This window comes from Chiroxiphia lanceolata, chromosome 10, assembly GCF_009829145.1.
Source record: "Chiroxiphia lanceolata isolate bChiLan1 chromosome 10, bChiLan1.pri, whole genome shotgun sequence".
NCBI classification, from domain to species: Eukaryota; Metazoa; Chordata; class Aves; order Passeriformes; family Pipridae; genus Chiroxiphia; species Chiroxiphia lanceolata.
Genome location: NC_045646.1, coordinates 1,027,928 through 1,040,495, shown reverse-complemented (window position 1 = coordinate 1,040,495; position 12,568 = coordinate 1,027,928). Strand labels below are relative to the sequence as shown.

At 48.5% G+C, this 12,568-nt stretch overlaps 1 protein-coding gene across 11 annotated transcripts in view; it reads left to right on the top strand.

Moving 5' to 3' along the window:
* Positions 1-12,568, top strand: part of PLCH1 (phospholipase C eta 1) — an 83,035-nt gene that overhangs the window by 1,324 nt on the left and 69,143 nt on the right. For all 11 annotated transcript variants that reach the window (XM_032698180.1, XM_032698188.1, XM_032698186.1 and 8 more), the window contains exon 2: positions 11,024-11,141. In XM_032698180.1, the coding sequence (XP_032554071.1) occupies positions 11,063-11,141 (79 nt within the window). In that variant the 5' untranslated portion in view covers positions 11,024-11,062. The remainder of the gene's footprint in view (positions 1-11,023; positions 11,142-12,568) is intronic.

Here is a 12,568-nt window from a genome sequence, read left to right as displayed (position 1 = left end):
GGCTAATAACCTACTCCATAAACCATTTTTTTTTTTAAATAAAGAAAGTACAGTGAGCTAGGAATTAAACTCCACTCACGTTTTGTTGTAATTAAGCAACTCTGTAATTCTGGGAACTTCAACTCCAGCTGACCGAGAAGTGTTTTTAGAAGAAGTGTTATTAAATTCCAGCCAGAAAGATATAAGCCTTATCTGATGGACCAGTCATAGGCTCTTTGTTTAAAGTGTGCTTTAACTCCTGAGTTATAAAGCACAATGTTTGCCTGTTTCTAGGGGGCTCTCCTGATTTGCTTGTCCTTGCTTGGGACTTCTGGCCTGTATGTTGCAAAACTTAAAGGAAACTAAAGAAAACTTAAGGTGTTTGTTCTGAAATGGGAAAGAACAACTGCGGGTAATGATACTGAAAAGAGAGGCAGGATTCAACCCTGCAATGAAACACCTGAATTAAAGATAATGTGGGATACGGAAAGAAAAGAGAGTTTTTGGGAGGTGAGAGGCAGCAGAGTGCAATGCTCGCTGTTAAAAACCTTCCTGGTTCTTCAAACAGCAGCTCCGTGGAATAAGATTGAGAACACTTCTTTTTTTAATTTGTTTTTAACTCTGAAGGATGCTTTTTCTAGACTTAAAAATGCCAGTAGGCTGTTACAGGAAAAAAAAAGTGAAGTTTTTTCAGCTGAAGATGCACGATTTGTGAGAAACCATCTGAGCGGTCGCAGGCGCTCTCTGGTTCTGTGCTACCTATTGTCTGTAAAACGGGGATCAGCTGGTGGGTTGGGATCAAGTGGTGCACAACTCATTATTTTAACAATCCCAGCCCAGCCTGGGAGGTTGCCTAGGGAATTGATTTAATGCTGCTGTCCTTTCAGCCGCCGAGGCGGGTGTCCCGCCAGGACTTTGATCAAAATCACCGGCGTTTGTGAGGGAGAATAAAATTTTCGCTCCATAAAAGCAGAGGAGAGGCCACCCCACTACTAACGGCTCCTGGTTTTGCATGAGCTGGTCTGTAATTTAAAACACTGTCAAGAAATACCCGTGGCAGTAAAACACTTTTATGAGCATCAAAACACAGGATGAAAATCAGCCCTCTGTTCTATACTTTGCTTCCCTTTATTTCTGGGAAAGCCTTCCATGCTGAAACTGTGTTCTGTTGGCTTTACAAAGGAATCTTTTTATAAATGGAACAGTTTTCCTTTAATGAAATCTGAATAAGGTGGGTTTTTTTAAGGTGTCACCCAGGATCCAGTTCAATTTAAACTGATAACCTAGATGGCAAAGCCAGGGCCACAGCCACACGGGGTAGTGGTGGAGATTTGTTTTGTTTGTTTGCTCTGGGCTTTTTAATAAGTTTAAAGAAGTTTGAATGTTAAAAAAATATCACAAACGCTCCCAAGTGGGAAAGCAGAGGTCTTTTTCCAGGTCTGACAGTGACCTGCTGTGTTATCTTCGGTAGGACAGTTTTCTGCCTGTCTTCAATGCAGTAACACTGCCATGCATGATTGCCTTGTAGGGTCTTGCAGAAACTCCTTTTATTAGTGCTTCAAATGTACTTGACTGCGTTGAAGTGAAGGTGCTGTAGAAACACAGTTATTACAGTGTTTCCCTCTTGGCAGTGGGGTGTGGAGCGTGTTGTGGGAGGGTGTTAAATCACTGACCAACAAAGCGTGGTTCCCCTGGGCGGGGGATGAATTGGTTTGAACCTCTGGGCCTGCACTGCGCCAGGGATAAATGTGGCTTTGCTTCCCAGTGCACAGGCAGAAGGTGCTTCCTCTGGAGTCCTGCTGAGGTTGGCTGGTGTTAGTGTGGCCTGATCTAATGGCCAGGAGGGAGGTGTGTATTCTTGTGTACTCGTTCTGGTTTGTTTTCCTCCTTTCTTGTTTATTTTAGGAAGCTGGAGCTGTTGTCTGTAGCAAAAGTGGCTTTCTTGCTCCAGTCTCCATGGACACTGAGGGCACTATTGTTACTCCAGAGATCTGAGCTTGCCCTCTGCTCTCCTGACTTAGGGAGCCTTTTGCTGCTCGTCTGGCATTACAGGAGTATCTAGTTGTACCTGGGTGGCTGAGGGTGATGTGGAGCACGGATTTGAGAGATGGAAGGGCAGATTGGGGGATCCACAAGGTGAGGAAACACCTGCACTGCAGATGGGCACCTGCTAAGATTCCCACAGGGGCAGTGGAAGAGGAGAGCTGGCCAGAGCTGCTGTCTGGGAGCAGGCACCTGTTGCAGAGCTGGAAAAAGCCAGGGACAGGAGGCTGGGGGTGCCAGTCCCCCTGGGGAGGCTCAGTCAGCCCCTGAATGATGCCAAAGTGCCCCAAGGGTGCTTGGCCGTGTGCATTCCAGCTCTTGGCAAGGCATGTCCACGTGAGTCTCTCCAACCTGAAGTAACTCAAGGTTGCTTGCAAGAAACTTCAGGTGGAGACAAGCTGTGGTGTGAAGCAGTCCATGCTCCCTTCCAGGCTGGATTTATTGGAAATGACACAGAGTTCAGGTAGCTCTGCACGCTGAGCATGACCAAGCGTGTCCTGAGGTGGGGAAGGGGATGAATTGAGTCTTAACAACATGGGTTCCAATCAGGCAGTGCTGAGCCTCTTATCAACCTGTTTCTCATTCTTCGCCCAGCCTTTGTTCCACCCACAGGTGAAAAAAAGAGGGAGAATATTGGCAATTACCAGCTGTGACAATTCATGTCCAACACAGAGGGTCTCGTGGTATGAAATGCCCACTCCTTGGGGAACCACTTGCCCATTGATAAGTAGCCAAATACACAAGGTGCAGATCATCCATGGGCATGGCTGGCTGTGTTGGTACATGTCCTTTCCAGGCATCTAATTTTTATCTTCACATCTTATTGTTTGAATGACTCTGTGCTGCAGCAGAGCAGCACCCAGGCTTTCCCAGGTCAGAGCAGGAGCAATAGTTCAGCAATAGCTGCTGCAGCTACTGAAATGGGTCTTGTGTATTAACAGTGTGTCTGAAAATGACTTGTCCAAGTTGTGAAATATGTATTTCTGGTGAGACATGGATACTCTCAGGTGTGATCTGGTGTGCTGTATGCCCCCTGCTTTTCACAGGGTACGTTCCTGCTGATCTGTTGAGGAAGAAAAGGTCCTTCTTAAAGCTGTGCAATGGTCTGTGGGAGAAAAGTGTTTATTTTAGTTTCTAGAAAGTGTTCTTAGGAGACCAGCAGTCTCCTGGTGCTGACACTCTCAAGTGTTCACCTTCATAGCATCAGAACCACCGGACTGAGTGGTGTGAATGGGGGTTGTTTTCTTGACCCTGTGCAGTAGTGTAGTTCTTTGGAGTCCATGGAAATTTGTCAGCTCCAGCATGGGAGGTAAAGTTGGATTCCATGCCCACCCCTTCCAGATTTTACCTGGAGAGTTGAGACATGAGCTGGGAATCTCTGGGAATTCGTGAACTGCCTCTGAGATTAATCAATTCCTCTGACTTTGGGAGCACTGATACTGGGGTGGATGGCTCTTGGAGCTGATAGTTCTGGGCTTGCTGTGCCTTCCTCTGCCTACTTTGAAGTGCATTGTCCTGTTTGTAGAAGAATTTGGAGAAAATATAAAAGATTCTCAAAGAATAGAATAGAATCTGAAGACGTGTTTTTGATGCATTAAAAAAATAGCACTGCCAATGTGGTGAAGTGAGTTGTCTCTCTGTAGATTAAAATCTCCAGTGTAGAAAGACTCTTGAGCTCAACATCTGGAGTTTGAAAGGCTTTGTGCAGCAAATCCACAAACTGATTTGGATTAGTGAATTGGTGTACAGGGAACTGGCAAAGGCAGCAGGAAACTGTGATAGCACTGTGTAAGGAAAACATTCATGGACACCCATCCAGAGTTTCCCCTTCCACGTCTGGTGGGATGAGTGTTAACAGGGTGTGCAGGGCAGGTGTCTCCTGAAGCTGTGCCTGCTGGGTGACAAAAGCACACTACCCTCCTGGAAATAATTCCTTAGGGAGGAGAAAAACAAATTCCATTTAGGCCTCTCGAGGAATGGGGAGCAAATGCTAATTCCCTTTCAGGGTCTGTTGCCATGGGGAGTCAGTTCAAATCCTTTCTAATGCCTTCCTCAGCAGCAAGTTGTGCTGACACATGCTTTTCATGGCTTCCCAGAAAGCAGAGAAATGACTTGGAACAAAAGCTCCCGGAGAGCTCAGAGCCCCGGGAAGAGCAGGGGCTGCTGTTGGGCCGGGGGTGGCACAGGTGGAGTTGTCCTGGGCACAGCCTGGCTCCTGCCTGCACAGGGGCAATGGGCACCAGGGAACTCCTGCCAGAGCCCAGGGACGGTGCTGGGCGCTGAGCCTGAGCTGCTCCTCTCCTGGGAAGGGAAAGGGTGGTTTAGAGAGCAAGTCCTGGGTGCCAGTCCTCTGGCATGACCCCAGCTGGACGAGTTAGGGTGAGGCTGAAGCCCTTGTGCCCCTGGTGCCCTCGGGAGGGAGGTGTGCAGCCACCCCCGCCTGCCTCCCACACCCTGCACGGCCCAGGTGGAGCTGGGTGCAGTGTCCTGAGTGTGCAGTGCAGGGCACAGGGAAGGGGCCTGTGGCTGGATGTGGCAGTGATGAAATGCTATTTCTGGCTCGCTGGTGGAGCCTGTTAATTGCTGTAAGATGAACAAAGATTTCAAAGCAGCTTTTTCAAACCATCAAACAACATGACATCCGAGTCTGTCTTTATCTGGTGAGCAATGCAAGTGCTCTAGTGGGGGAATAGACAAAATATCAGGTTAAAACCATTAAAAATTAAAAAAATTCTGCATTTTCATGAGGCCTCATCTGTCTAAAGACCATGCAAGTGCAATATCTGTATTCCAAATCCACACTTCTGTGACCTTTTCCCTTTAGGCAACTCTAAGAGTTTCCAGTTGCTCCCAGCGAACTCCACAGGAAATTTTTCTTTGCTCCTGTGCTGTCCTGCCCCCTCTGACACCTCCTGGCAGTGTGGTGCCAGCACAGATGTTCTCTTGGCCTTGTGGCACGTTTGATTAGGGAACTCATCTGTCAGAAAAATAAACCAAACAAAAGTCTCCTCTTTTGTTCCTCCAGACCAGTTCCTAGAGAAATGAGAAAAGGACCAGATACTGTGTGTTTTTGTTTTCTATTGCCAAATATTGTCAGTAATATATTTTCATGCTGGTGATATTTATGGATAAATATTTGGTGTTCAAAAAGGAGTGTAACTTTGGGGGCATTTTTTAAGCTTTTTGTTTATACAAGATGCTTTAACTTCTGGAAAGTAATGGTACATTTATGTAATAGTTTATACCATAGGTAGGTGATAGTTTGTTTCATAAGTTATGAAAATTACATCAATTTGTGGGGAAAAATGTCTTTTTGTGTCAGCAGCATGGACCTTCCATCTGATGCAGCCAACGTGCCTTGCCTACTCTGCCTGGCTGCCATATGTGTACCTTCAGCAACGTTTGTGCAAGTTATTTTGAGTGAATGTTGATATTTGATGCTGATTAAAGAGGAGATTTGCACAGATGATGTGTGGAACCCTTAGAGCCTGGGCTTGTGTGACAATTAAATCTAAATCTGCCTGAATTTAGACCAGCTTAAATGCTTAGCAATATTTGGGCGACCGTGAGTGGCTTAGTGGAATAAGAAGCCCAAGACTGCAGATGGGTGGGTGCCCCATGAAATATGGTCATATTAGGGTTTTATAATCTCTTCAGATTTGGTTTCTAGGTCTAACTACGGGTAAGCTTTTCATCCAATAGCTACTTTGGGTTTTTTGGATACTGTTTTCCAAAATACAGCCCTTGTTGTGCACAGGCTTGAGGGTTGTTCCACCGGAGGAGTTGTCACTTTGTAAAAACACAGACTGGAAATTCCCTGTTGATAGCTACTAATAAATTCACCTAGGAGAGACCCTGCAGCACATTTTAGTACAGTCCAGGGAAAGGAAGTTGGTGAGAGCAAGAATTTTCCTGGTTGCATGTTGTGGTGTAAACAGAATTACAAATGGCTTCACTCCCTCTGGTCAGTACCTGTTAGTTCACAATATCAGTATAGCAAAGGGCTGAGCCCTGGGACTCTGGAGAACAAGTCCTAAGAGAAGTGTCTCATCTTTGGTTGCCACTACAATGTGTTTGCCAACCTACTGAGTGTTCCTGGCACCTTTGGAAATGATGGAGAGCTTGATTTGGGACATTGAGCCAAGGGACTGTAGAGACAAATCAGCAGTCCCCCCTGGGCAGCCCTCCTGTTCCTGGGGAGTGCAAGTGAATCTTCTGCTTACTCTCAAGCTTAAGGTAAATCACTTCACCTCCCTCCCTTCTAATGGTACTGTAGGTCTGTTGTGAAGCTAAATTGCTTGGCTTTCCAGTACCACCTCAGGATTCTCCCAGGGAAGTCCAAAGTAGTATTTGTACTGTGCTTTGGTGTTTATTTGCTGTTTGCACTGGCTGGAGGGTAACTGCCTGCACACGGTGGTCAGCAGAGATGCTGTGTGCCCCCACACAATCACAGCTGCCAGATTAAAGCCCAGCCTTTCCCTCTGGACTATATTCCTGCTGCTTAGTGCCAGCCAGATGGTCTGTCCTCCCTCCCATCCTGAGATCCCTAATGCTCATACGAGTGCTCTGGCCATGGCTGGAGCTAATACAGCATTATTTCCATCACACACTTGGGGTGTCCTTTGTGTGACTCCAGATTGCTCTTCTCATTTCTAACTTTTTTGAAAATTATTATTCTTCTTTTCCTTTATGTCAATTGTAGGGTCCAGTATCTCTGAACTATTTTTCATGGTTATGTTTATCATTGACGAGTATCTGAAATGGGCACAATTTTCCAAAATCTGTAGCCCTCTCAATATATTCAGTGTTTTCTGGACTTTGGTTTCTGTTGAAGACAGAATTGCCAGGCACATGCACTTTATACACCATTTGGGGCTAAGGAAGAGAATCAGTTTTTATAAATCATACTTTGAACATGTGTGCACTGGGTATGTGCTGGAGCAGTGAGCTCTGAGACTGGAGTTTTTGTGAGAAGGAGGTGCTGGTGCCCTGCGGTGTCTGTCCTGCCATGGGGAATGATCCGTGGGATCTGGTGGACTCAGCACTGCTATCTGTCCAAGTGCTCCAGGAACAAGCATGGAGGGGGCAGGTGAGAAGGGGCGATGAACAATGCCCAGCCTGTGAACTGCTCCGCTGGTGAGCCGCTAATCTGTCCGTTCTGGGAGCTGGCCCAGGACTCACACCCTCCTGTCTGGTGCTAAGTGGCGTGTGCTTAGTACCCTCTTCACACCGGGGACCTGCACAGTGTCCAGCTTAAATACTGCACATAAACACTTGGATTGTGCTGCTGCTTTCCAGACTGGTTCAGTGTGTTACAGCCGGAGCTGGGGCTGTTTCCCTCGGGTGCTGCTCACCCTGCAGCTGCTGGTGTCGTGCGTTGTGATTCCCTGGAATGAGGGAATTCCCTGCTTCCTTGCACGGCTCACTCAGGCATGGGGGTTTTTCTGTGTGAGGGGAAACTGCAGAGTGCAGTGAGACCTGGGGGTCAGGTTTTGTTCTGGTGCTGAGCCTCCTGCCATGAGAATTCTCTCTCACAACATAAGCAGAGCATGTGCACCCTCTGCTAAATTCAGAAGCATCTTACACATTCAAGTCCACAACTTGTCTAATCAAAGAACTCTATAAAGCATACATCTAAGGAAACCTTCCTTGTGGGGAATTTAATTATTTTTTTCCTCAAACTTCTTTGAGCAGTATCAGCTTACTTCTATTAATAACAAGGAATATCAGTTTACTTCCATTAATAACCTGAGCAGTACTGGGTTACTTCCACAACTAACTCTGTTGCAAGGTACAGCTCTTTGGGAAGATGTCTCTTGTGGAACACAGTGCTCAAAGCACTCAACTGAGGCAGCTGATGGGTTTAATGGAAATTATTCAGCTAAAATAGAAGATACAGTTCCTTCAGGTTGCTGTGTTTCTGCACACCACACAATGGACTCCCTTGCTGAACTTCCATATTAATGGCCTTTATCCAGATATAAAGTGAATGGATTGTTGACATGCTGGAGTAACATCTTTTCTCTCAGCAATGATCATTTGGGATGAATGTGCCAGGCCCAGGGCTGAACCTGCAGGAATTCTGCTTGTTGTGAAAGTGATACCCCCAACCTGCAGAGTGAAAAATGAGTGTTTTCAGCTCTCTCTGAATTGGCTGCTTCATCAAGTAACTACACAAGCCGATTTTGAACTCAGATTTATATCTGGTCAGGATTTTGGTAACTTTTTTTTTCCCCAAATAGTTTTGGTGGTACAGTCCTTTCCTATTTAGACATAATTACCTGCTTATTAACACTTTTTGCTCATATAACTTATTCTACATGTATAAAATAAATTATATAGGCATAGCCTGTGGAACATTCCTTTTCTACTGTGCTGCTGCTGTTGAAGTGGTGCAAATTTGTGTACAGTTAAGTTCCCAAGTGCACTTTCATTTGAAATGATGGTATTTGGCCTAAGTGTGGGGTTGGTTGGGTCTTTGTTTCCCTTTTTTTGTACTATGGGATCTTGGCTGGGCTCTCCCAGAGCTCTGTAAAGGAAATAACTTAAAAGGCCATCCAAAAAACTGCTGGTGTTTCTTAGGAAGGTTTTCTTACGGGATGTTTGTGTCAGCTGATGCAGCCCCCTTGGGATTCTGCCTTCGTCCCTGACGTGCCAGGGAGAACCTTTGTTCCGAGAGGCCACCGGGGTGTGGGAGAACCCTTTGTGCGAGAACAAAGGAGGATTGTATCGGCATGAGCCGTGAAAGGCAGGGGAGGGGGCTGAGGGGCTCTTTCGGAGGCACTGCAGGGATATATCGATAGCAACATTTCCCTGTAAATCTCTCCCTTGATAGGAGTTCTGTGGGGGAGCTGAGCCGGAGATAAGATCTCCTTATTGTGTGTAAATTCTTAGTGATGAATATTTGATATGGTTTTCTTAATTAAAACACACTGCCTCTTGTGTTTTTATAGCCTAAAGCAAAGAGCCTGGCAGTGGGCTGGACCGTGGTGGTAGAATTGTTCCTACACTTTAAAAGTAACTAACAGCTTGTGCCTTACTAATTAAGGCTGGAAGAGTGGCCTTGGTTAATGTAGGCTACGACAAAGCTCTTGGCTGGCCAGGGCAGAAGCCCAAGGAGTGTAGAAGCTGAAGCCTGGCAGAGGTAGTGGGTAGTACTGCTTAGCCTTCCAAATTTTGGCAAAATACGCCTTTGGTGTAAACAAAACACTCTGTAGTGGAGACTGGAAGTTTTAAGATGGAGCAGAACAGAAACAGGTGTTTTTGGCTCATGCCTGTGGTGGATTGCTCAGACCTTCTCTCCTCCCTGCAGAGGCAACGGTGCAGAGGCAAATTCCACCTCTGCAGCAAACCTGGGACAGAAATACCATGGATGTCAGGTTAGTGTTGGCCTGTTGGTCTCTAGTGCCTGCATCGACCAGCAGGGCAGTAAATGTAAACATTTACACTTTGTCGCCAAGTTATTGGCTTCAGCCCCATGCTTGGTGCTGCTTCTGCAGGGGAAACCTCAGCACCTTCCAGAGTGGAGCAGCCCTGGCAGGGTGTCTGTGAGCCCAGCAGCTCTCTGGAAGGAGAGGGGGAAGCTGGCTTCCCTCTGCCTGCCTCCAGGTCACAGGGTCTGCTGCCCCCTCTGAGTGCCAGTGCTGTTCTCAGAGCCTTCCCTGAGCTCATCCAGCTTCCCAGCCCTGCAGGGACAGCCTGGATTTTCCCTGGCTTTGTGAGGTGAACCGGTGAGAAGTGCCTGGTGGCTGACAAGTGCTGGGGGAGAGGATATCTGCAGGTAATTCTGGGCTTCTCACAAGCAGCTCCTTCACCTCCATCACTGCAGGATTCATGGCATGGATGCAAGGGAAGGGAACAAGTTCTCCAGGTTCTTCTGTTCCCTTATAGCTGAGAGCAGTGGCTGTGCCCCAGGAGATGACAGTGGCTGAAGTGGTCATTAAGGGTCACGGGAGTCCTGTTGGCTGTGATTTCAGATTTCTTGCCCTTTTTGTTTAGAGTGAAGTGGATCTGCGTCCCTCAGCAGAGCTGCAGCCCAGGCACTTGCAGTGAGTGGTGTCCCATTTGGGGAGGAGGGGGTTGTTACGAAGCCCCCCTGGCAGTAGTTTTCTGAGGAGACTTGAGTGGCAGTGTCCTTACACCCTGAGAGAATTTGCTTGGTTGAAGACAGTTGGAGTTTGTGCCAAGTGTGGGCGAGCAAGCAGCTGGCTTGACCAGAGTGAAGGTGGGAGGGAGATAAAATGAGAGATCAAAGTGGGCTTGTAACAGGAAGGGGTGTCTGGATTTCTGAAACCAGATCTTGAACTTAATAAAACAGCAAAGGGAGAAGGAGGATCCAGTGAAAGGACCTGGTGTCAGGACAGGAGATCAAGGAGTCCGTGGCTTCAGAGAAATATGAAATGTCTGGCTGCAACAGAACTGTGCATAATAAGTTATGGGAAGGATTTTTGCACATCAGGGACAAAGGCAGAATCCCAAAGGGGCTGCATCAGCTGACACAGGGCAGTGGCTGCCAAGGGCAAGGGCACTGGTGCAAGGGCTCTGTGTCCTCCTGGTTTTGAGAGTTACTCACTTTTTTGTATATGTAACCTTCACTTGGGGACTGTTTACAGTGACGTGGTGCTGTTGGATGTGTCTGTAGCTTGTTGACTGTGGACCAGCATCATTAAATGGATTACATTGATCATGTCTCCAGGCCCCACCGTGGCTGTGACAGCAGTGACTGTGGGTGGGGTGGGCTCCCTGCAGCAACTGGGACTTGCTGGCTGGTGGCATCACTGCAGCCCGGCTCCAGCTCCATCCAGGTGATCTGCCATGGCCCTTGCCTTGGATGTCTGTGGAGATGGGCACATTTGGGGAGTGAAAAACTGTGTTTGTTGTAACGTTTTTGTGAAGCCAATGAACTGTTTTGCATAAAGGGCACAAATAACTGCAGAACTTGCAGCAGTTGGGCATTTCTTGTGGATTAACTGGCAGTTCCCCGTTCTGGTCTCCCTTGCAGGGTCGGTGCCTTGGATGGTGAGCAGGAGGTGGCCCCACGATGAGTTACTGGAGTCTGGATAAGAAGAGCTGTCTGCAGTACTGCAGGCACTTCCTAGCGGACAACGGCGTGTTCCACGGTGAGTCACAAAGTTATTGGCTGGTTCTGGTTTCTGTGTTCCCTGCTGTCGGCTGTCCCCGGCATTCCCTATCCACACGTGTATCTCACCGGTGATGCTCCTGCCGGGACGAGCCTTCACCGTGCGGGGCCGGGCTGGGGGTGCGCGGGGACCCCCGGGAGTGCGGGGGGTGGTGGGGGGGAACACGGACCGGGGGGGGAACACGGACCGGGGGGGGAACACGGACCGGAGGGGGGACACGGACCGGGGGGGGAACACGGACCGGGGGAGGAACACGGACCGGAGGGGGGACACGGACCGGGGGGGACACGGACCGGGGCTACCGGCGGCGCCGCGCGGGTCCGCCAGGGGGCGCTGCGGGACCGCCGCCCCCGGGGCTGCGCGTGCCGGACCCGGCGGGACCGACAGACAGACAGACAGACCCCCGGTGCTGCGGGGACCGACAGACAGACTGACACACAGACAGACAGACCGACCCCTGGTACCGCCAGGCTCCAACAGACAGACAGACTGACACGCAGACAGACAGACCGACTCTCGGTACTGCCGGGCTCTGACAGACAGACTGACAGACAGACCAACTGACCCCCAGTACTGCCGGGCTCTGACAGACAGACCGACTGACCCCCAGTTCTGCCGGTCAGGCCTGTCTCCGCTCCCGGTACTGCTGGTGCTGGACCTGCAGGGGTCCGAGCTGAAAGTGTCAGGAAGGGCTTGAGTTCCAGGTATTGATCAGACGCCTGTGATGCCTCCCAGAGATCCCCAATCAGTGCCCATCACCCCCTCACCTCTTAGCCCCTTGCCATTGGAGATGATGTGCTGTGATCATTCAGTTGTTGGAGGATCCTGCCACTAAATACTCTGAAGTCATTCTGATGTAAAATACTTCCTTGTCAGGATTTCTTTTTATATGCTTAAAACTTGATATATCAACTGGAGAGCACATGTATTCTCTCTCAAGATTTCTCTCTCTTTGCCTCACCCCTGGGCACAGGGTAAGGAGCAGTGCTGAGCCCAACCTGTGGTGGGTCAGGGACCAGCAGGATTCAGGAGCTGTCCCTGCCTGCAGTAGACTCCTGCACATCTCATCTGATAAGGGAGCTGGACCCCTGGCTGCCTGCTGGGAGAGTGACTTCCTAATGCTGTTCCGAGAGGCCCAAATCTTGTATTCCTTATGCCCTTTGCGGTCAGTGATTAAAAACTGTCACTTCAGGGCACATTTATGGCACTATTAATAACAGCAGCATGGAGTGCCTATGAATTAAAGATAGAAATACTTGTCACTTTCAAAGCAAAGGTATTTTTTCCTAGAGAACATATCTCCCATTTTCAGTGTGTTTGTCAGGACTGGGAGAGTTTGCAGCCCACTGTAAACCAGGCTGTATCTGCATTTTTGTCACTGTGATTATGTCACCATCGATGAAGTT